This window comes from Chaetodon trifascialis, chromosome 22 (assembly GCF_039877785.1).
Source record: "Chaetodon trifascialis isolate fChaTrf1 chromosome 22, fChaTrf1.hap1, whole genome shotgun sequence".
NCBI lineage: Eukaryota > Metazoa > Chordata > Actinopteri > Chaetodontiformes > Chaetodontidae > Chaetodon > Chaetodon trifascialis.
In genome coordinates this window covers 13,933,004-13,958,468 of record NC_092077.1, presented here as the reverse complement: position 1 = coordinate 13,958,468, position 25,465 = coordinate 13,933,004, and the positions used below count along the sequence as shown (strand labels likewise).

At 40.5% G+C, this 25,465-nt stretch overlaps 1 protein-coding gene across 3 annotated transcripts; it reads right to left on the bottom strand.

Moving 5' to 3' along the window:
- Window positions 1–5,803: 5,803 nt before the first annotated feature.
- Window positions 5,804–22,549, bottom strand: tspan11 (tetraspanin 11). 3 transcript variants are annotated; one of them, XM_070992437.1, is made up of 9 exons: window positions 22,408–22,546; window positions 20,307–20,415; window positions 17,860–18,051; window positions 14,648–14,722; window positions 13,290–13,394; window positions 12,654–12,812; window positions 11,870–11,956; window positions 10,017–10,140; window positions 5,804–7,224 (listed from the first exon to the last, which is right to left on the bottom strand). In XM_070992437.1, exons 2-8 carry the CDS (start codon window positions 20,391–20,393, stop codon window positions 10,063–10,065), a joined length of 783 nt encoding a protein of 260 aa, XP_070848538.1. In that variant the 5' UTR covers window positions 20,394–20,415; window positions 22,408–22,546; the 3' UTR covers window positions 5,804–7,224; window positions 10,017–10,062. The 3 variants fall into 3 exon arrangements, with proteins under 3 accessions (XP_070848538.1, XP_070848537.1, XP_070848539.1); XM_070992436.1 differs by having other exon boundaries at window positions 20,307–20,439; window positions 22,408–22,541; XM_070992438.1 differs by lacking the exon at window positions 10,017–10,140 and having other exon boundaries at window positions 20,307–20,439; window positions 22,408–22,549.
- Between the last annotated feature and the right edge of the window lie 2,916 nt (window positions 22,550–25,465).

Here is a 25,465-nt window from a genome sequence, read left to right as displayed (position 1 = left end):
CACTATCACACCCGCCTGAAATACCATCCACTGTTTATGTTCCCAAACCTGCACTGCAGACTCAAAAATGCCAGAATCATACTCATATCAAGGCTAAGATAAGATAAACACCCCAAGTGCACTGCTGCCGTGAAAACTGTCAATTAGAACATTAGTTTTTGTAAACACATGATTTCCTGGTGGGCCACGGCATGAGGAGACCCATATGCTTGGTTTACATTCTTCTGACTGCATCAACGGTGTTTCAAGCAAAGGACTTTGGGATAATTCAGGCAGTAATGACTGATATGAGCGATGACAGATGCGAGAGAAGCTTAAGAAGAAAAATTGTTGGGAGGGATGGTTCAACACGGCATTGCTGTAATGAACATCTGCATTATGTTTGAAAACAGGCAAAAATTTCCCATGGCAAAAGTTTGAAACTAAGACATATGCCAGAAATGATTTCCCGACTAAGACATAAAAAACATTTCAATCCTGAAATTAGAAGACAAAAGAGATTCAGTGCATTCTTTCTTTTAAAAGGAAGTGAATGGAAAATTGTGAGACCGCACCAAAAAAGTCCCATCTGAGTAAGAAAGTAAACTTTTAAAGTCCTGTATACGATGAAATTAGCAGGAATCTCACAGTGATGTAAAAACACCACTCAGCATATGAGCTTTCTGAAACAAAGAAGGTACATCACAGTATGATGCCTGCGCTCATTTAGTCTAAAATCTCTCTTGACTTTTGTGCATTTTCACATTTCAAACATCTTTCTTCTGCCTTTCAACCGATTTGCCATCTGTCTTCAGAGCCTCTATCTTACCTCTCAAGGCCAGGCGCTGTAATGCCACAGCGCCTCATTGTTTAAGTGTTTACTTCCTAAAGGGCACTCGAGAGCCTGTTTACTGATTCTAAACTCTCGTTCTGTTTCTTGCTCTGAACTCACGCCACTCTCATGACCAAGTCAAGGTCGCTCCCATGCCCCCCCCATGCCATCAATCTCAGAGGAAGAAGCAAAACTTCCTCTCACGCTATTTTCTTCCTGTGCATCCCCTATTTTTTGTACATATGATAAATACACTTTCCCATAGAATCATATCATATCCGCTTCTTCCTCTTCTATTCATCTTGCAGCATAAACAAACACAGGTTGACAGACTAATCAGTTTTTATACAAAGGTCGCATCCTTTCCAGCTCGTGGCTCTGTGTTTTGACCAGCGCTGCTGCTCTTTATTTCTGAAAAACTGCCACGGCCATTGACTGCATATGCACGTCAGCTGTACATATAAAAAGCCCTAAAAACAGCAAACACATACAGTATATATACACACAGAATACCGAAAAACAGGTTGTTGCAGTTTATTCTGTCTAGTTGCAGATTTTCCTCTTTTGAAGATGTTTTTATATACACAAAACACTATAAAGCAGTTTATATAGTTTTTCTTTGTGCATGCTAACCAACTGAAAGAACAATCCATAGAGGGTAGAGACAGACTGCAGCCACCTTGTAAAAGTTTACGGACTCCAACCATCGCTTTAAACAGAAACACCACTCAGCCCGTATAAATTACAGTGCAACGACACCATCAGTAAATGCCAAGGAAGCCAAGCTAAAGTACAGCGCTCCTGACATACTTGAAGCATGAAACTCCACGGCCTTGTTGGCCCATTTAACCACATATAAGCAACACCACATCCATCACTTTGAAACACATTCTTTTAACCCGGCAGACACTTCTCTTTGACTCATGCTGGGGAAACAAGCACAACCGTAATGTAAGCAAATCTGATCACATACCACAAATCACAATTTATCCAGAACAAAGAATGGGTGTTACACAAACACAATGATACACAAACCTAGATTATGTAAGCATGCTAATTTACAGTAACTGTCAGTATTTATCAAAGTGGTTGATGCTGCTCAAGCACACAATAGAACGTCACTCCTTTAGATTTGGCAGGAAGTTTCAGTAACAGAGCACGTATACATCAGTCTCACATTTCCATTTCTGTACAAATCCCTGCTTTATGTCACTGTTTCACCAGGTACTGTTGTGGTACCTGCGCTGGAAGTGCAAAACATCAGAAAATGGTTGTGTAACCTCCCGAGCACCCCACCATCTGTTTGGTATCAATCAACACCCTCATCAACATGACGCTCATCATCATTATCAGACAGCAGGCTTTTGAAATGCTGTCTTGAAACACTTTCTGAAGTTTGTTTCCATCTAAACTCATTCTCCCATGGACAAAGACCCTCCCACACACACTGTAAAACACACACACACATACCTCAGAAACCACAGCTTTCTCAACTGTGGGGGTACTGGATAGCAAGTGAGAAACATGTATGGGTCTGGGGTGTGTACTCATAGCCCTCATTTCAAATCACTGGGTGACATGTTGTAGCTGTATTTAAACATTGCAACACCATGTCTGGGATTCAGTCCCATTAAAATATCATCTTAGTTTATTGGGTCAGCATGCTAACATTTGCTAATTAGCACGAAACACAAGGCACAGCTGAGGCTGACAAGTATGTCATTAGTTTTGCAGGTATTAGACAAATTAATTTTCATATGTTGATGGCACCGGATGACAAAGGTTCACCAGAGTCATCAGGCTTCATCCTTAGGGGAACATACAACATGTCTGTACAAAATTCCACAGCAATCCATGCATCGTTGTTGGGATTTTTTGGTGGTCAACCAACAACATGTCGGAGCCCAGGCAGAGCTGAGCTGAGCTGAACAACGGTCAGTCATCATAACTCAGTGTAATGGCACAGCTGTCATTCATGGCAAACAAAGCCCAACACATTGTATGTTTTAAGACAGTGGTTCCCAATCTTATTGGCTTGTGGAAGGGTGGACTTTGTATTTTTTCAGGGAGAAGTTGAGGGATTTCCTGCTGATCACCGAGAGCACTTTTGAGACTGGACGATGGATGGATAACTTCATTAATGCCAGAAGGAAATTGTACTGTTACATGAGCTAAACCACACATAATCACAAAATGCCATGAATAACATAAGGACACTCAAAGAGGTCGATAACTAATAAAATATGGAATAAAGTATACGTGCCTGGAAGTAGCATATGTCCATTTGGTACCTACACTCATTCACCTTTTTTTTTTTTCACTCAATCGGGACAAATATTAGGTTTCGATTTATGTTGGCGTGCTGGTCGGCAGGCTCCTAAGCCTTGACGTCCAGTGCTGAAGTTATCTACACACGCCATCTCCTTCTCTACGCCTTTGATCCCTGTAGAAATCTGCTTAACACATTTATGGCCAGAGCTAATGTGTTGCAGGCCAGACGCAAACTTGTTGAGAGGTGAGTCAGAGTGTGAAGGTAAACGTAGATTCAGAAACCAGGTCTGGTGAAGAACTGGCTCGGCTCTGGACCAAACTCTACCTGGACTTGAACTGTTAAATTTCATATGATAAATTAAGAATTAAGTCAATGCAGCAACTCTGTTGGAGCTACTAAACGGTAAGCCGTCAAACACGTATTTATGTTCAAGTATTATGTAATTCTGCAGTCTTTGTGGTGAAAGCACCTGCAGGTTGTGTACAAGACGCAGCCTCTTCAAGAACTTGGTTGATTGTCATGTTGCTTTGAAGTCCATTTTCCAGACCCTTTTAATAACTGACAAATGCTAACTGACATTCAACCTAATCTGACCCACCTTTGTAGCAGTGTCTGCGACTCTCATGGATTTAACTTCAAAGTCCTTTTTCCACAAAGTGTTTACATACACGCAGGTCTAGTCAGATACAATGGCCAGGCAAAGACTCAATCCTTGGACGCAGACGTAATCATGGCTTCAGTTCCGGACAACACACTTATTGTCTTCTAGGCCTTAATGCAGACGCAGAGACAGAGATGGTTTCAAGAACCATGCTAACACAATGGATCCTTAACCACACTTGTGCACCTTCAGGCCTGTTACATTCAGCACAAAATGTGTTACAGAAGTCCTTTCCTACACATCCATTATGCACAACGCTATTCAAGCAAGGCTTTGAGAATTTCTGGACATATTAAACACAGGTGCACTCACTGAGACAATAGTTTGTGTTATGCCAGAATCCATTGTATGAGAGTGTAACAAATGCCATATAGAGACAGAAAACCGATAACTCAAGTGTGCGACATGCAAGGGCACACACAGAACTGTACACAAGTAAACGCTTTCATACAGAATTTAGAGATGGCTTCAGTACATTTGGTTTTTGCTCATTCATGGAAGTCTTTGTGAAAAACTGTAGGTATTAATGTGTGTTGTACTTTCTGCATATGCAAACAAATTCACAGTGGACAGATAAATGATATGGCAACATGTGTTCATTGGTAACTTTTTGCACTGTCCCATTGAAATATTGGCCCTCCAGCTACCATGTGATGAGGACGGCGGGTGTAAGTAGTGTGTATGTGTGTGATGAAAAGAGGCCTCAACACATGGGAGTGCTGAATCTCCAGCTGCTCCTAATTCTCCCTCATGGGTTTCTCCTGGCAAAGGGTGTCAACCGCATGCTAATATGTGCAACCTCTGAGTTGTGTGTGTGCTTCTATCTTGTCAGTGTGCCCTTTTTCTGTACAGTATGTGTGACATCTGCAGGAAATGAGAGCCATCCTCCTATAGCTGATGAAGACAAAGAGACTGACAGACTCTATAAGCTCGCTGAATCCAAAATGTTGGAGGACATCCAAACTCTTTGGGCCCTTTTTCCTAAATGGGTGACAATGATAGATCGCTCTGAACCAACACAGTGTCTTGTAAGCAATATGGAGCTGTGGGGAAACTAAGAAAAAGGAAAAAGTTGCGCTTCAAAGACAAATAGTTAGGTCATATGGCAACAATATAGCACAAACAATAAAATACAATCTATATGTGCATGGCGTTGTGTTTGATATATGGAGACTTTGCCTCAATAAGGCCCTAAAACCACACAAAACTGCACCAGCGCTGCATCATGAATAAATGTGGTCTGAACTGGAAACCCTTCATGATTTTCCGATGTGGAATTGTGGGAGACCCCACACATAATGAGTGTTTTCACAATGCGCTCTAACTGAAGCCCACACAGTCAATGATAATGTGACCAATCTCAACCTGAAATCTCAGTCCAGCTTACATTATCTGGCAAGACTCTGACACTGCTTATTGTATATTGAGTAAATACAGAGACAGATCTTCTTTTTTTTTTTAAAGAGAGATTTACATGAAACTGTGGTTTTAAATTCAGGCCAAAAACAGTTCAGACCATTTCAAAAAGGCAAACTGGATTTCACATATGTGTAATCAGAAGGCACCACTAATGAAAAACAGAAAAGAGAATCATTTTTAGCATGAATCAAACCACCTTTTGAATTGCACTGCTGCATCTCGTCTGCAACAGTAAGTAAGCAGCAGAGTAGGATTTGGTTCTCACAGGTATCGGAACACACAGCATGAACAGATCAGATGTATCAACATTAAATCTTTATAAATATTACATTATATTACATGATAATCAAGTATCCTCTGCTATTAGCAAAGGGCACTTGGCATTCATGTAATAAGACTTCAAGGAAAATCTTTGTCGCCCTCTAGTGGTACGACCCAAACTCTAAAAATGTCATGTGCTGTAAAAGTTGTAAATCACTCTGGAACAAACTCCTGATTCTGACCTGAATAAATAAGCTGACTTTACTTGACATAATGCCTCCATAATCATAATCTCAGTAACTAGAACACTGCCAAACAGCGACGATGTCATCACAGCTGCCTGTCTAGAACAACTTTCATTCCCACAATGCAATTTCTTAATGCAACAATATTTAAACATTTATTTATGAGTTTCACATCAATATTTTGAATAGCACAGTCAGTCGTTGGAGCACATGCCAGTGTTTCATCATTAACTCATCAACAATCCACATACCATCGACATACATTCATCTGTGAGTTACTCAGTGCAGAAAAACAAACCCAAAGTCTAGGACGTCCCTTTACACTGTGCTGAGTCTTGGCAATGATTGCAAAAGATTTCAGTAAAAATTTCAAATTAATATTTCACTCTTTTATCTTTGGAACAGAAACAGCTGCATCAAGACAGAAACTATTTCTCTAAATGATCCACAACAGCCAAACCAAGACTCATCACCTCTACAGCGTTCCATCTGTAACATCTATGGGAAAAGGCATGTGATCGATTAGACCGTGAAGACAGCAGCTTTCATTGGCTCTCACTGAAGTCAGCTTCTTCACTGCAGAGAATGAAACCTCAATGTTTAGGAAAATCTGAAAATAAGTCTAGAAGTCAACAATGTGTGTTAATGTTTAAATCCATCATCTGACATGTATACACGTCTTTAGTGTCTAGTGTAGCATAGATATAACTGCACGTGTGACCAGGACCGACCACTAGGTGGAGTTATGAATTCAGGGATTTAAGAAAAATGACTCCACTCGGAGAACATCTTGATGTTTGTAGTCATAGCCTTGAGAGTTACCATTGGTGCTACTATTTTCAGGAATACAGACATAACTACAAATATTAAAACAGTAAACTCAATATCATTTGCTGTCGCTTGTCACAGTGCACTGTCAGCTCCCCCTTCAAAGATTTCAGGCACAAAATTATGATACAATCATTTACCAGCAGAATTGTGAAAGAGGCACATTGTGTTCACTTCATAAGGAAAGGTAATTTATGGTTGTATCTTAACAGTGACACCAGCTTACTCAAGTGCTGTGATGGGCAAAAAACATTAACATAGAAATCTGCACAGTGAAAACATGATAAACCAATTTTGACCATTAGCTGAACAGAGTAGAGTGCATTTTGAGTACCCGTGTCCATTTCCTTTGTCCAGCTCAAAGTAAATCATACATCTAAGCCAAGGCCATGATGCAAAAACAGTCAGGTATCAGAGATGTATTAGCTTGGATTTAAGTTCATTTCAATGTACGTGCAGTACTGCACAAGAGGGACTTAAAATCAGCCTATTGGGTTAATGGCACAATTTCTTTATGATTGCAATGGAGCCGAAACATGTCTGCTTGCGTCTGCCTGCTTGGCTTAGATCACTGGGTCAGAGGTTCAAGATTCAGAGGTTGAAGTTTAGGTGTCAGGTCATTGTTCCATCTGCCTGCTGAAGGTGGTCTGTTGGGGACCCGGTGTGCTCAGTAAGGGTCCATCTTGATCCTTCTGTACAAGCAGCTGGTGAACACCATCCCACAGATCTGAAAACAGGATGGGTTAGGAAAGAAAAGCGCTGCTCAGTCACCATGGAAGACTGCAGGAAGCCTGAATGATATTGACTGTGGGGATAGAAAGGGGTTAAAGGTGATGGGGGTTTGGAGGGAAAACTTTGGTTACTATGGGGTTGTCAGCAGTGAAGCAGCTGTTACTGGAGCAGCATGTGTGTACAGGTTTTTACAAGCAGATGCAAAATGAGGAGTTGATGGTGTCAAAACAAAAATGTATGCGAAATCTGAGATTAGACTGAAGGTCACTCCGAGCAGTATAAAGTCAGGTTGTAATAGCTATGAAAGTAGAGTATCCAATACCAATCCAATCCAATCCAATGCTGATTAAATATTTTGTGTTCTGCATCAGAGCGCAGTGACATCCCTTCAAGCCTTAATGTTAGCGTTGATCACAGAAACTCTTATGTGACGATTATATAGTATGCTATCAATTTCACGAATAAAAATCACTTCTATTAGTACTAGATAAAGTAATCTTTTTCAAGGAAAGTTGGACTATACAATGGGAGATTATGAAAAAAATTCAAGAAAAAAGGGGTCAGGTTTCCAACATCTAAATGATATTCCAATATGAGGTATTGTATAAAGTAACACAGTTGTTTTAAATTCATCTGGAAGTGTCGACATTTATAAAGACCTATGACCTCATGACGTAATCTCCTGGCTTCAGGGTAAGCTCATAGACAGTATGCAGAACCGTAAAGAATCCACAAGACATGATTTACAGGAGCACTGCGTAATACACTACCATAGAAAAGGTCAAAAATAAAGTACAGCAGGAACAGATATTGACCTAACCCACTGGGCCTGCCAGGCTTGATGGATAAACAGGAAAGTGCCCAGATTCACTCTCTGAGGCTCTGAAAGCCCACTGAGAAAACCTTATTGAGCAATTGTGTATTGACTCACCACAACCTCTCTTCAGGCAAGTTTCCAGTTTTATTTTCCCCTTCTCTACCAACACCAGTAACGGGTATGTAGAAGCACAACGTTTTGGCTCAGCAACAATGATATGAGAAGAAAAGTGGGAAAAAGCCTCTCTGCATTTCTGTTTTCCTGAAGCCAAATTTCAGAAGACAGGGGACATTGATCCAAAAGAAGTGATGATGAAACTGCATGTAATAAAAAAAAAAAAAAATCACTGCGCAAGAAAGTCAATATTCATGATAGCCTAATTTATTTTAGACTGTAGCTAACTATAGCAACACTATGCTTGCTGTGTCCACAGAAGCTTTTTTTGTTTTTTCAAAGCTGGAAACGCCACATGCTGATGGCACTTTGGAGGCACAGCATTTTTTCAGCTGAGGCACTTTGGTTGCTATGGTACAGAATATCTGCAGAAGTAACAATTTATTTACGTGTTGCAAGTCCGTAATGTCTGAGATAGCTTGCTTCACCATCAAACGCTGAATACAAAAATGTCAGCCCAAGGCAGCATACTTTCTCTGGCCCTTGCCATGGATGAAGAGAAGGACAAAGCATGCAGGGAGAGAGGACAGACAGTCTGTGTGCTGTTCCTAAGAATGCTGACTACCATTGTTTGGTTCAAGAGCTGAAGTTGGATGGAGCCCAGTTCAAGGAGCATTTCACATGAGCAGGACAGTCTGAAGTGTTACCATCCTTCCCCTAAACCGTGATTGGACAGCTGAGTAAAAAGCGATTGTGAAGAGTGCAGTGTTTTAACCGAACATTTTTCAATTCTTGGCATTCAGCAAAATTTAAAAAAAAGCATACATTTAAGAGTCTGGAGTCATTTAAGTGTACAGACATCACCCTTCTGTCAATTTCAGTAATTAGAAAGATTCAAAGTTAGGTAATTACTCCTGTCACCATGTTTTGTAAATATCAATTAACTGCAAAAATATAACAGAACTCAACAGCTACACAAATAAACCCCTCCCATCAGTGCTCCTTTAGAGGTTAAGCCCATGAAATGCTTTACCACAGCTACAATACTAACAACTGTGCTAGCTGACCAAAAGAGAAACGTGGCAGAAATCTGAGCATCTGCTGCCCGCAGGAAGTTTAGCCTCAAAAAGACATGTCATAAAGGCAAATATGAGTAATTCCAATACTCTGCCGTAGCAAGTAAAATATTTTTATCCCAAGTTGGCAAGTTAATATCTATAATGTTATTTACATTTCACTACTATTATTGTGTAGCTTGTGGGCGAGGATGTCGTAGAGGGAGAGTAGCAGAAGCAGAGGGAGAAGTAGAGGAAGTTAGAGGTCAGAGTGCAAATGGTTCCCCTGTTGCAGATTGGCTGGAATACTGTTGTGTGGCTCAGTCCAAGCCACTTTGTTTGTTTCCCATTTACAGAGCCAGAGCTGTGTACGAACACCGGACAGTATTTTCAGCACACACACAGAATGGACAGCTAATGGACCATGAGGACATAGTCTGAGAAAATCTGTACTGTCAATACAGGTACTTTACAGAAATAGGTACTACTGTATAGAGATAAAGATTTGCACTCTTGCTAACAACATCATTGTGCACAAGCTTTGATTATTCAAGCCATTCTCATGATGTGTTTGACCTTTATCACATGCTTAACAGCCCACTATCACAACATGCAGAGCAACAATCTGCAATACACAGCCAAAGCCAGGCAGCTGCATGCTTCACACCAGGCAAAATATCATGTAAAAACATAAATGTGCTCATTTAGTATACATGTAGCCTGCAGATTTCACATTTAACAGAGCAGACAGTCACACAAGGACATGCAGTCATATATCAAATTTCCACAATGCCCTCCAACCTTGTCTCTCCAGTAGATTAAACCACAAAGCTGCTCTAGAGCTAAATCACAATGTACCGAAGTCCTCTTCCTCTTCTTTATAGAGCAGATAGATAAAGCAGGCTGTCAAGACTGCCCCGGCCAGCTATTGTGACACCACACACACACACACACACACACACAAACACACACACACAAACACACAAGGACAGAGAGACATACAGTGCAATTCACCATAGACAGGTTAGTGTGGTACACGAGACACACATGTAGTTTATGACATTAATCAAAGACAAAAACTGCAGCTAGTCTGAGTTAACATGAATTTCAACAAATCTACATTATTTCAGTGAGTGTGACAGTTACTAGTAGGGCCCCACGACTTCCACAATTGCGAAATTTATTCTAAAAAACAGAATCAACTGTAAAACTTTGTGAAACATGGCAGAAACTGACTAAATGTGGGTCCAGTTTAGAAAAACTAGGGTCTTCCCTTCTATTTTGGTCCGGTGACACATACACAGAGTCATTTGTGAAAGAGGCAAAGCGCTCGCAAGAGCTCATCCCTTCCACAGACTCTTAGTAGTGCAACCACATTGACAGATGGAAGACATTGTAAACAAGTAGGAGCATGGAGTGGACGTGAGAGCAGCCTCCATCAGATCCACTTAGCCGGTGTGTTTGAGCTGCATATGGAGGCTGTCCTGCAGATGATCCATTTCATGAAAAACAGTCTAATGCTGTGCTACATCAAATTTAATGGTATTCATTAAATTTTGAGTATTTTTTTATTGAACTGTTGAAAATGTTATTAATCCACCATATGATTGAACAATTTTCTGATCACAAAATGTGCTTAAATCTTGAACATGGAATTTGAGAAAAAAATAGAACAGAATCTGGAAAAAATTGTAATGGATTTCATAGGGCCCTACGGAGGCAGAAAAGTATACTAACATTTAGACAGACTGGAGCAATTGACAAAGACCAGACGTAACAGTAAGCCTAAGAGTACAAAAGGAGGGCAAACATGTGCTTGGACAGACTCATGCAGCACTTTCTCCAGATATGTTCTATGGATATATTCAGCACCTCATCTATATGTTAAGCATAATCCCTTCAGATCGTTTGGGGATTAAAAAACCTGTCACCTGCCTCAACCATCAAGGAGATCATAGTCAGGTGATTTCTCATCTTTGTTGTTGCAAGCATTGATTATTATGGGAGAGAACTTCTGGCCTCAAGTCAGCAGGAACATCTGGCCTTATTCTCAGTTCCCATGTGCCTGATGAAAACTGTTCAGCATGTAAAGTGCTGGGCATTAAAGGGCATGTCAGGCTTATGAATACCACTGGGAAGAATCAGTGCAGGTTTGTTTGGTCAAGTTTCCCTCATGTTAATTTACAAAAAGATGGTGCAGAGCTGTGCGAGGGCTGTCAGCCAGTACAAAATTGTGTGTATATATATATATATATATATATATATATATATTTAAAAAAAAGCCTCCCTGTATGCCTCCTTGGTCTCTGTGAGGCTTAAAAGCTTAAAAGCTCCAGTCCATCTCAGCCTGGAACAAATCAAATAACAGGAATGACAAAATCAGGTAATGATAACAGATAGTCTGGAGTGAGATGAAAAGGAACGTCCATTTACAGGTTGTTGACCTACCATGGTACATTTTCAGTAATGGAAAGAATAAAACCCCTCTGTCCATGGTTTTGTAAGGTGTTCTTCACAAAGGGCAGCATTTCATTCAGAAAGGTAAAAGGAGTACGTAATTTTTTTTTGATAAAATAATACCTGGCCTTATATAAAGTGGAGTTTGCTCAGGATGAGCACAACTTCAACAACTATGTGAACTACATATCACTTACCTGCAGACAAGCCACTCCTATTCCCACAGCACCAATGACCAACAGGTGGTCAGCCAGAAACTGCTCCAGCTTAGTGATGCAACCACCCTGCAGAGCCAAAGGCTGACAGTTAAAAAGCCATAATCGACAATATTACCTTTGTTCCAATAGCCATTTGGCTCACACTCTCCATGGCCACTTTCAAAATCGTTACAGCAAACAAGAAAACATCCTGCAGAGAACGTGGGTTTATTAAAGCTGGCATACTCCAACCTGTTTATCTTATGTACATTTTCAGACCGCTCTTACCTATCTCCCCTCTTCCCCCACATCATGTTGACATGTTTTTGTTAAATTCTGAGGGTGTTCATGTTTACGCCTTTACACATGATGCAGGCAGTGTACTGTCAGCGGTGGGGGGGTGGGGGTGGGGGGGGGGGGGGGCTGAATGGTTTGACAGAAGAAGGTGGAAACACCAAAGCAGCACAGATAAGCAAAGCATTCAAAACCTCATCTTTTATTCATTTCCAGAGAGCTCATTTTATCAGAGAAAAGTTTCAAACTATAGTGGTTTCTCTGTTTCTGTCTCTACTTCACTTCCAGAGGGGAAATATCAGGACATGGGGAAATCTCAAAAATACTCCTGCGATATTGTCTAATGGCAGCAAAGCAACGTCCAGCAAAGTCCATCGGCAGTCTATTTTTGTTATTCAATTCCACAAATGCTATGTGATATTTAAGAGTTAGACTGAATATGGCACTTATCACTTGGCATTTCTATCTTCCAGAAGTGTAGTCCACTAACCTCCACCTTGTAGATGTTGGAGGGGTGGTCTCTCTTGCCACATTGAGGGGTGATGGTTTTACAGCAGCTGTCTGGCACCACCCTGCCTTCTGCCAGCTCTGATGAAACGTAAACACTCACCATCCAGTCGTGGGAGCTGTTGCTGCCACAGCACTTGAACTGGTGAGGCAGAGAGAGGGAAGCAAATGTTTCACAACATCACACTGTTAGCACAAAATCCCTCCTTTTCATTATAACTGAGCCAAGGTTTAACTCAGATTAATTAATTTGGCTCAAAGTTCCTCACATTAGTATTGTGTAAACTTTGACATTTCTTGCAGCTGAAGGGAGTGGCATTCCATCCTCTCAGGAACTTGGACAAATTGACTTTAGCTCTAGCTATTTCACCAATCAATGTTGGCACAATACTTGAAGCAAACCCCAATGGATAACACAGAGCTTGGAGCTATTTCTTCTCCTGAATCTCAGCATAATTTAAAACTACTTCACAGATGGTAGCTGCAGACTGAGTCATGGAAAATGACTTTATAACAAGTGTGACTGCACTTGACCATACCGACTTAAAAAAGTGCAGCATATAATCTTACAAAAACCCCCCCCAAAAACCTCAGAGGCTTTTGTAAATACAGTCCATACATCCTGTTGTAGTCTGTCCACAGCTAATGTGATGGCCTCCTTCCCTGGCTGGGCATAGTTCTCCGTCATAGTCTGGTTGAGATGCAGCTTCAGCTCCTCACTCAGCTGGATATGAGGAACAAAGACAGACAGCAAACACACACAAAAGGAAACAGTGTGTGTAAGACAGAGAAGGTGAGGGGGAGTGTTTATGGGAAGAGAAAAAAACATATATTTTGTAACCACAGGCTCCTTCATTTATTACACATGGGGACACATCAAATACAAAGACTATAAGGTAAGAGAGTTTTGAAGAGATAATCTTGACAAAAGGGAAAAGAGTGGGAGGATTAGGCCAAGACAGATAAGTAGCAACTCCCACGCATCTGTGAGACCTGTGATTGAAAAGACATTATAAAAAATACACTTTAAATATAGGCTTTGATGTGTGTATAAGTTTGTGCACGTGCATGCATGTGCGCACACACACACACACACACACACACACACACACACACACACACACACACACACACACACACACACACACACACACACACACACACACACACACACACACACACACACACACACACACAGGAGAGATGAGGAACACAGAGGGAAGATGAGAGCCCTTATCTTTAAAGTGAGTCTATCCTGTGCTGAACCCTTTTCCATTCTAATAAATCTCTGTGCTTGCCCGCAGATAGCGTGGTGCTCTTTGCAGTCCTAGCTGACTGACAGGCAGATGTTTGTGAGATAACAAGATCCTAAGAACTGTGTGTTCGATGAACTCCAGACACTGAACATAACACTCAGTGCAGGTGGTACATGGTGACAGCCCACATATACGCATATAAAAAGGAGAGAACAGTGAAAAGCTTAAAGATCTTATGTGGATTCTCCAGTGGCTTATCGTCGTCCATGCCCTACAAGACGGAACAAAGACCACGAGGAAACGTTTTCACATGGGGAAAAAAATGTCCTGAATATTTCATAATAATTCATTCGTAGGCACACACACAAAAAGTATGTAATGATGCCCTGTACACAACTTAAGTTACAGTGAAAAGTACACACAAAACAATACATTGAAACTAGTTATTCTGATACTAAAAGTATGTCAATATTCAGATGCTCCCAGAAGACAAAGGGTTCATCAAAATGCAATTAAAACATTCTCTCAGCAAAACACCCTCTCTGCCTACCTGTCTGTATCCCATAGTCTCTATATATAAGAATATTTTTGTATAAGACATCACAACAGATTGGTGAAAACTTTTTCATGCAGTGAGCAAACCTTAAAAAGCCTTCAGCCAACCACTGTGGCATACAATTATGTAAACGCAATGATAATTGATTAAGCAGTGATCACTTACCCTCTGGTAATAGACATATGCCAGTACTCCAGCCACCAGTTCAATTACGAAGATTAACAGCAGGCAGAAGAAATACTGTAGGTGAGAAAGAGGACAGAGAGCCAGTCAGAGTAGCATGCTGAAATAACTCATTTGAGAAAGTTGTTCACACCCATGACAGCTCAATAAAAACTTCCATCAACTGTCATTGTGCTGCATCTGTCACTTCCAACACAGATGGCCATGCAGCACAGAAAGAGACGACCAAAAATCGGACAGGCTGTAGAATCAGATATCTCTTGGGCATCTCATAAAGAGCTCTCCATGCTGCTTGAAACCAAACACCATCTTAGCAAAAGCTAAATTAAGGTTATTTAAATATCAACCACCTGAAAGAGCAAAAATATTCATTTAAATTCCTCTGGAATACAAGGAATATAATAAATCAGACATCAGATCAGGGTGCATCAATAACCAAGCAGCTAAAAAGAAAAAAAAAACAGTCAATAAAAAAGAAACACTGTTGGTTTGAACTGCAAGCTTCATCCTTAAAGATAAGCATTATTGTACACACTGAAATGCAGAGCACAGTTATGTAAACTGTGTAGCAAACAGATCACCCACACGTTTTGAGGGCTCAGGCAGACAGTTGTGGAATGAGTGAGATCAGGCTAAAATAACACAAACTTTTGCCTTTCCAAAAATGGTTCATTTAACACACACGCACACACACAATGCCGCAAGATGCAAACACACACATACAACTAATTAGGCCCACCTGTCACAGAGCGGGAAACAACAGTTTGACAACAGCAACAGCGCTGCTTCACTCAGGATCATTATGGAGGGACAGATGCTACTCCCCATCCTGTGCCATGCAGGAAACAAAATGATGGCAAACTACTGGTCAAACAAAGAGCAATGATCTCACTGAACAAACACATGACACTTTAGCAAACATTGTCTTCTGTTTTATAGTTATCACAGTAATTATGTCAGGAAGAAACAGACTGCTCTGTATCTCATGGTTACAAGAATAAAAAACACTCCACTCTGCGTGCCTGCTGCCCACACAAATTACTAACTTCACTCTTTCTTTACACACACACACACACACACACACACACACACACACACACACACACACACACACACACACACACACACAGGCTAGCATCACTTATTCTCCTCAAACAAATCTATAAATAGCACATCAATGCAGTTGATAATCAACCAAAATGCACCACACAATCCAAATCCTCAAAGCATGTACCTCTTCACTCCTACAAGCCCATTTCTCTTTCCTATTGCTCCATCCATCAACCGTAGATGGATAGACCTATAAATAGTCCTGCGGCAGTGAACGTTCACCTCCCGCCTGCTTCTCTCCCACTGGGCTCTGTCTCTGTAAAATAATGAGGACAGTAAGGGTCCTGTCAGAGCCATTTGTCAGTGACACACCATAGACCAGGGAGAGAATGGAGGAGTTCCATGCCATGTTGTTGCATACTTGTTGTCTAGTTGTGCAGAGAAAGCTAACCTTTGCATACATGTGGGCGAGCATCTGGTTTCTCAGCGCAGACATAGACACAATCTAGCACCACTAATAAGTAGCCTGGACCATCACCATTGTTGCCCACATGATCATTCAAATTACATAACTCATGAGACAGTATTGCTGTACAACAGGAAACACCAACCTTTCTATTTCAGAATGTTAAATGGGTTTCTAGCTTACACGTTAAGTCATACATTTCTTATATACTAACTGCAAGAAAGACATACTACGAACAATTGTATGTAGTACACTATATTCAACATTAGTAAGGAATATGGACCTCAGACATAGAGACAGTGAAAGTGAAAGGAAGTTTTTCATTTTGCTAAATGCGAAATAAATATGTCAATGACACCAAAAGCCGGACAACCACTGTAAGGATTCAGCACAATTTTAGCACAGAATCGTTTGCGCCTGACTAATTTTAGAATTGAGTGAATTTGCTGCTTGCTGGTGACATTCAGTTTGAGGCAAGTCACGATGCTGGATTAAAGGCTAAAAGGATCAGGGATCTGGCTCCCTGATGATCGGACAGATTTCTGGCGCATCAGAAATTCTGGTGGGCTGTCTTGCAGTTTGAGCAGTTCCACAGTTCAATATCCCATTTGGCTGTTGTCAAAAGATCCATTTTAACCTGTGAGCTTCTTAAAAGATAACTGTGTGAGTAGTGCTTTTCATGTTGCGGCTCAAACCAAAGTCTTGAAAATGCTGTGATATAAAAATAATGTCTGTATCTTCCAGCCATCTGGAATTTTTTTTTTCTCTCTTTCCATTGATAGTAGAACTGCACAAAGTAGTGCTGCCATTCTTTCTTTTTGTCATCATTGAAGACGTAGCCATTTTGTCTGAACGATGGACCACATACACCCCTGCATACACCCAGTGCAAGCACCCACGTCACGTCACGTCAGCACAATGTACAAGATCATTTGAATTTCAGTCTCTGCCCAGCATAATAGAGAATGCAATCATACACACACACATGCTGACACACAAAACTAAATATATTCTTGCAGAACATTATGATGTCACAGTGAAACTGACCTTTGACTTTTTGGATATAAAATGTCATCATCTGATCACTTGTGTGAAATTTTGTCAAAATCAGTGTATGAATTCCTGGGTTATGGCCAAAAATGTGTTTGTGAGATCTATCATTGGTGCCAGTAAAATATATCCTGCAGCCTGCTTTATTCCCTCCACGGTGGGCTCTGCTCTGAAGTTATGCTGCTGTTCATTCTGTGTGAACAGGCAGCAAACAGAGAGAGCAGAGACAGTGAGGCTGATAAGTTGCTTTTATGCACCTTCATTCCAGTCATCAACTTTCCTCTTTTCCAAAGGATATCGTCGTTCTCATTCACTTTCTTCACCACAGGTAGCTCAATGCTGTGCAGTAGGGCATGTATTTTGATGTGCAAGCCACAAACCGCTAAAAAACGGTTTATTTCTGTTGTGTGAGGCTGTTAGCTCGATGTATATAGTAACAATGTGTAAAGCATATCATCATTATCAATGTAAATTTTATCAAGATCCCCTATTATGACTGCTTTGTCGCCCGGCCGGACTTGTGAATCTGCTAAAATTCACATTCCTTCATCCCACACACATCTTAACAACTACAAACACAAATGCAGTGACATCAGTAGAAACCCCCTCTATGGGTGCCCAGTCTCACCGTGGACAGGCAGCTTCTCTGCTCCCGGATGACAGCACAGCAGCCCAAGAAGCCAGTAACCACCACCAGGCCTCCAGCCAAGATGAGGATATACGCCGAGACAGCAAAAGTGCTGGAGGCCAGCAGACTCAAGTAGTCACTCTTCTCTACCAATGTCCAGACTCCAACACCCAAAACAGCTGCTCCACCCACCTGGAAGAGAAGGGGAGAGGGAGAGAGGAGGTGGTGGGGAAAAAAAAAAAAAAAAAAAAGATGTGGTAAAGAAAGAGATACTATAAAACTGATTTGGATATAGAAAATGGTTCCATAGAAGAAAAAGATTAAAAACATGATAAAGGCACAATAAAAGCATGGTGAAAAGGTTGAGTCATATAAAAGAAAGAGAGAGAAATATGGATGACTTGAACAAAGAAAGAAAAATTGTGAGAACAGTGAGTGTGTCATGTCAATGCAATCTTACACAGAGAGACAAAAGACAACAAAGCATAGCACTTTACACAGGTTCAATGCTATCTCAGTCTGTATCAAAGAAGAGGACATAGCCCCTGCGTCTGAAAAGTGAAACCAAAGCAAAAATGCTTTAAACCAGGATTCTTTCTAATGGCCAGCAGAGGGCAACTCCACTGGTTGCTAAAAGAAGTCAGAGAAAATGATCCTTCTTCTCACTTGATAATTCCCTCACTAAACATTTTCTGAATTAGTTTATGGTCTCAGTTGCAAGAATTGTGTCTTCTTCAATGCAGCATAATGATGCTTTTGCAAATTATGGTCCTATTTAGAGTAAAGTGGGGGAGTAGGGAGTGGCTTCCTTGTGATTGACAAGTTGCTACCACGGAGACGTGTCAATCACAATAGATGAATTGTAATGTCCAAATATGGTCACTTCAGGCTCCAAAAAACCAAGACAGCAGCCAATAGCCAAAACAATACCAAACTCAAGGCTTCAAAACAGCAGTCCACAAAGCGATAGGTGGTATCACAGTGGCTACAAAAATCTAACAATATGAGAGGACAGTGGAAGGGAGTGAAAAGCTGCATAATACAGGGCAAAAAGAAAAGAGAGTAAACAGAAAGAATAAGGGAGAGGTGGCCAGGCATAAACATACATCACGGCCATCGTAATGACCACTTCCTTACAAACAATCCTGGATAACAGACCATGGGTGGTGTCCAAATCTGTTCTTCTCATCAGTTTCAAAGGCGGGCAGATAGGAAATGCCTCAGAAAGTCTCTTGCCTTCATCCTCCCTTTCCATTTCCGTCAAAAGCAAAATCCACAAACTCACAACAACACATGCCCAACCAAAGAGGCACCACTTGGACACATACAGGGCCCAGAGGAAGACAGCCCTTGCCAAACTACAGCACATTTAGGGCTTTTACTTTATTTACAGCAACTAAGATATGCAAGTTCCACCAAATATATTCACATAAATGTTTTAAAGTAGGGTTTGAAAAATAAATACATGCATCAAACTGACATGGTTTGGGATAAGCTTGGGGTTCAATAGCATTTTATTAAATCCAAATCCAGGGTCAAAACCACTTACTAAAAACATATCCCTTACTGAATATGTTTACTAGGGATGCATCTATCCAATCTGCTGCATCTGTATCAAAGTGCATAGATCTGATAATTAGCAAGATGACCAACTAAATGTATTGAGATGAAAAGCCAGCAATGCCCTTGAAAAAGATGTACTGCCCCCAAGAAGTTATAATGGAGCACTGGTGGACAAAAAATAAAAAGTCTAAAAAAGGTGTTGTGAGGAAAAATATGTCTGTGGTCCAAGAAGGGAGAGAGAGATGGTGTGTTTTCTCAAGAGATGAGTTTTAAGGTGGTGTCAGAGCATTAACCCAAGCCTGATGACGAAGCTTGATCCCTTGTATCTTGAACCACTCCCACACACAGATCTGTGCCTCTCTCTACACAAAATATTCTCTTTGCCTCAGACTTTAACAGCGTTTCAAAGTGACCCCAGGCACTCTGCTCAGTAGCTGTGAGTGTATACAGTTTTAGCTGCAAAATTGCAGTATTATAAAGTGCGGTGCCAGAGAGCAGGTCTGACACACTGTTCCCCATCGTACACTGACAAGCCCTAAATAATCTATGACTCACTTTGGGCCGAGTCCATAACGCAGCCATTTCAGAATCAGAACTCTCCTCAATCCTCCTCCCTGTTTCTACATAACGCTTTCCCTTTAATGTCTCTATCTGCAGCTTTAAAGGAACATTAAAGCCTTTCTACTGTGCCTTAGAGCAGAACTTTATGATTTCCCATTCACTAAACATACAGAGTAAAAATAAGCCCTAATTACTCTTAAAAACAGGACTAATTGATACCCACAGTCAGTGTAACCACTGCAGGGGGGGGGGTTCCTGTTAGGTTTTTTTGTGAGTGTTGGCATCTTTAAAAGAGGACTTCTACATTTACAGCCCTAACTTACCCAGAAGAGAAAGTTGAAAACAAAGAGCAGGTACTTGAGACACACTGTCATCCAATCCTCCTGGTCATCTTTGTATACCGCCGACATCTTCCTTCCTTCAGGTCCAAATCTGAAAGTGCAGATTTTTTTCTTACTACAGGAAAGGGATAATGGGAAATAAAAACAATGGACAGGAAAAGTTTAGGGATACATGCCTGAAAAGCTTTCATGATAACAGAACTTTAATTTTAACTGTGTAGATACTGCTCAGCAAAAACACATTGTCTCAGTTTGGCTTCTGCTACCCAAATGTCATTATCTTTATCTGAAGGAAAGCAAAATGAAACAGAATAAAAAGGGACTGGCAGCTAACATAAAAAGACAGACACTGACAGGTAACTAATGCAGGTCCAAATTAGCGAGGCAAAATAAACCTACTCATGTCAAGGCTCAGTTTATTGTCATCTGACTGCTCTGCTTCAAATGTGTGCCACGGCACATGAGAGTAATCACAGTATTTGTGCTTGCCAAGGGGATACAGCTGCCCATCAAATGTCACAACAAAAGCATCATATCAAAGGCAACGTCAAGTCCCCTTTTCAGCATTTACAGTCTGCCATTTTGCCAAGTCAAATGCGCTCCAAAACGCACAGCCTGATCACACAGCAGCATAACGTAACACTCTCAAAGGCCCTTTGAGTATGACTGGAAAAACTTGAATCATGCTAGCGAGCACATTTCTTTCACAACACTGCAACTTCAAACTTTTAATTTTGACTACTTTCTAACTGAAACTCCTTCTTCTGTACTTTTACCATGAGGGGCTTCATCGGGGGTACATCTTACTAGTTGTTAAGTGATGCAGCATATAAGTTCACAATATGACACCCTCTTGTTATATCCACAAACCACACCTTAAATTATTCATAGCACTGAACAGATCATAAACCTCTGAATCAATGATTGAGTTGAGCACAGTTGCAGTTCTGTAAATAAAAGGCCATGGGGTGAGAAGCACTTAGACCCATAAAATTGATCTACACAGTATCCTTCAGTGTGATTGCACCAAAGGATATAGTGCAGCGTTTGTGTTTTTTGACCAGAGTTGTACAACATACACTATGCTCACAACAGTCTGGGTAGGTTGTGTTGGATTACTCTTAATGCTTAACCTGGCCTTGCCGTCAGTATGGTACATAAACAACCCGGTGGCCTTGTTTCAGAAACCTCAGAGGTGGATATCTTGAGACTTTAGCACATAAAACCAAGCCATCTCCATGGCTGAACAGAGGAAAGTGTGAGGAAATGTTTCAGGTTTTGTCATAGTTTGAGTAAACAACCCCTTAAACTTACTGTAATAACTACTCCCAGTGTCTAAGATCATACACAATACAGATTGACAGCCAAATGTCTAAAGACTGAGGTGTACATTATGGAAGAACTGGAAAAATAAAAATAAAAAAGTAATCCAATGTCATACAGAACTGGGCACTAATTTAAATTTAAGGTGACAATAGGACATCTGCATTATAGCTCCCGCCTCGTGCTCACCTCATTAAATCACCTGTGACAGCATTTCAGCTAACTACTTTAAATACTAATGTGCGACACAAAAGTTCTAGTATAACGTTTTATCTTTCGCCTGGGACGCAAACACGCAATTTTAACTAATATTCTCATTCTAGACGACAAATATTATGCTTAATACAGCCTAAACAGGCACCTCTTATTAATATAAATAGTGATTTTACAGCACCTAACTTAAGCTAGCGGTTAGCCTGACGTTAAATAACCGTTAACCGTCTAGTCCACCGGCAACGTTAGTTCAGGTTTCTTTAGAGATGACAAGCTCTTCCTCGGTGATTTCGGACTTTGACCACTGCCGGTGTCCTTCGGTGTGTTAGGCGTCCTAAAAATCAAGCGGATATATCTCTTTCACGGTTTAAGAGAAACTTTCTTGCCTCCCTTTTTCAGGATGGGATGTGAGGTTAGGCTCGAGCATCCTGAAAAGAAAACATCCCTCCACCTGCGTTGCTGATGCGCAGGACAAAGTTTAACCGAATTAGCTTGCCGTTAAAACGACTAACAAACGTTTTCGTCCCAAAATCGAGAACATACTCACCAGACGAGCGTTTAGTGGGGCTCAATAGCCTCGTTTGATGCTATTTCCGTCAAATCACACAATGTACGGCACTGCAGCAGTAAGCGTTTGGTCCAGTCAAGCTTGTTGCTTTCAGGGTGTCCGGGAGCAGGTTTGTGCTGATGCTGCCTTTAGGTGCACCTCGTTTTTTCATTGATAAACATGACGGGACTTTTCCACTCTGCTCAGAAATAGCAAGATATCAAGCAGCATGCTTTTTGATTCAGATATGACAAAAAAAAAAAAAAAATATATATATATATATATATATATATATATATATATATATATATATATATATATATATATATATATATATATATTTATATTTATATAATAATTTTTATATATATATATATATATATATATATATATATATATATATATATATATATATATATATATATATATATAAATTGTATTTGTCAAGGTCATTGCAAACATTACACATTACACTCACATTACATACAAAGAATAGAAAGGCTTTGCACCAAATTAACTACAAATTAGCTACAGTTACAAAAGTAACAACTTCATGTAGAAAAAGTAAAATATAGGAGTTGAGGTACATTTTGTTGGTACACAAAAATAGAAATGCAGATATTCCAAGTGTCAAATTGATGTTGAAATTAATGGGTTGTTTTTTGTTTGTTTGTTTGTTTGTTTGTTTGACTAACTACTACTTTTACTTCAAATGTATTGAAGATATGAAGTTATTAGGCTATGTAAAATGCAGAAAACATAAAATTGTTTATTCGCTTTAATTTCACTAACTGGTCAGATTTCCGACAGTCGTTGAAGGCAGCGCAGTATGAACTTGTGGAAAGGGTCATGTGGAGCGTCAAAGAAGGAAATGGAGCTGCTACCCTTACCCAAAAGATTGGCTGAATAGCACCGTGCCATTAACAGCATAACCTTGGTTACAAAGTAACCACATACCCCCTGAAGAATTTCACAATGAGGTGTACGTGAATAAACACAGATAAAGTGGGGAAAAAAAACACAGACTACAGGGAGTATAGTGTCAAACTTAATGTTTTTGCAAGGCCAGAGAATGGATGTCTATTGTAAGCTCTTGGTCTTGACTTGATTACATCGCAGTGTGAATTCCAGTGAAGCCAGTAAGACTAACAATTCATTTTTAAATTGATCTTCATTATGTAAAGACTAGGAAATGACTCAATAGAGTGCCTCTGTGACCCCAACGGGAGACATGGTAATTTGGTATTTCAGTACAGAGCAGATCAGCATTGATTTGATTGTCTGGACTTATCTGCCCCCCCCCCCCCCCCCCCCCCCCCCCATTACTCATTTAATCACCCAAGAAATGCAAAATGCAACAATACACAAAATCCAAAAGAAATGCATCTATCAGCAAGGAGAATACAGACATCAAACTCTCAAAATAAAAAGTTTTTGTTGTGGCATTGGCGCATGTTAATTTTCATGGCATAAAAGCCAATAATATCTTTTGTATAAAGCAAATGAAAGATCTTGTTGCTGTCCCTTTTTTATGGAATCGTGAGTCTTAATCACAGCAAGACTTCCTCTCTAACCAAAACACTCTTCACTACGTATTTGCCTGTTTTCCACCTCAGTAATTCAATAAAATTGCAAGCTATTAGGAGTAGATAATGGCTGCAGGGGGAGGCACTTTGCAGTGGTCACCTGGGTTGGCGACAATCAGTCTACCAAAACAACATTAGCAGAGGATGTCATCCGTCAGGACAAGTTTTCCTCAGCAAATATCATCCAACTGGAACATGAAAAAAATTACAGGATATCATGGTTCTATGGGTAGGAATTTGGAGCATGTCTGTTTTTCCATTATCTTATATTTGCATAGGTGACACATGGTGGAACAAACAGAAATGTGGTTTTCCCAAAAGCCAGCTCATTTCTATGCCGAGCTCGTGCCTCTGTGTCCAGTCTCATTCTGCTAGAGTTGGTTTATCACCTCTCCTGCTTTGTAAATCACCTCATGCTTTCTCCCACGGGGAGAGTAGGAGCAGGGCATGACTGAGCATGCAAGTCAAATACAAACCGCCTAAAGGGAAAGCAAACATGATGTACATTGTTGTGTGCATGTGTGATTGTATGAGTGACAAAAGGAGAAGAAATATGTTTAAAAAGAGAGAAAAAAAATGACAGAAAGACTTTCCGAATTGCACACTTCCTTGCAGATATGCATCCAATCATTTAAATGTCACATTATATTTGGCAAGTTTTGACATCTTTTTTCTTGGATGTCAGCCTGTAGACAGCAGGGGGCTGAAATTGTGCACAGAGATTAAATGTAGTTAAATCAGTAGTTTTGTATAGTTTTGAATGGATCAGAGGTTCAAAGAGGTGCCCTGTAAGAGTACAATGGAGCCAAGTGTGAGTCAGCCCAGCTCCTGCTTGTCGTGCCTGACCTCTTGTGGTTAGACTCACCTGGAAGCCACATGACAGACTGGCCTCTTCAAAGAGAGCACAGTTCTATTATTACAAGTCATGAAGAGAAGACAAAGGCAGTAAAATCTACAGCACAATTCAGGCAGATGATGCAAAATATCAAAAGAGATATGTCGACCAAGAAATGTAGAGCTATCAGACCGTGCAATCCTCCTTGCTACCTTCTGGATTAGGAAAAGCCAGGATGAAGTGATAATAATCTTCTTTCTTGGACAGGAATCAACAGCATGTTTTACAGGTGAACCAGGAAATTGCTACAGTGAAAGCTCAGGACTGGTCCTCCTATCTCAGTGCACAACCGCACAATCAAAGAACAAGAGAAAAACTTGTGGTGCTGGTAACCAGAGAATTCATGACATGTACTTGAGTATTTCTATCCTTTCCTACTTCGTAGGTCAAGGCTACTCCACTGCAATCTGAAGGCAAATGTGGTCCAAATTTCGGCTTCACTACATTCATTTGACAACATTAGTTATGAGTTACTTTGCATTGTGGTAGGCTATTTGTATGTAAGGAAAGGGTCTGAGTTCATCGTGCACTACTGCATGTTATTATGCTAATGTTAGCATCTTAGTTTAAAGCACCA

Bases quoted from the DNA above. Each gene is read 5' to 3' on its own strand.
- tspan11 (XM_070992437.1), bottom strand. From the start codon at position 20,393: ATGTCGGCGGTATACAAAGATGACCAGGAGGATTGGATGACAGTGTGT. The intron at 18,052-20,306 runs GTAAGTTAGGGC...CTTCTCTTCCAG, and splicing joins TTTTCAACTTTCTCTTCTGG to GTGGGTGGAGCAGCTGTTTT. The intron at 13,395-14,647 runs GTAAGTGATCAC...CCTCATATCCAG, and splicing joins CATATGTCTATTACCAGAGG to CTGAGTGAGGAGCTGAAGCT.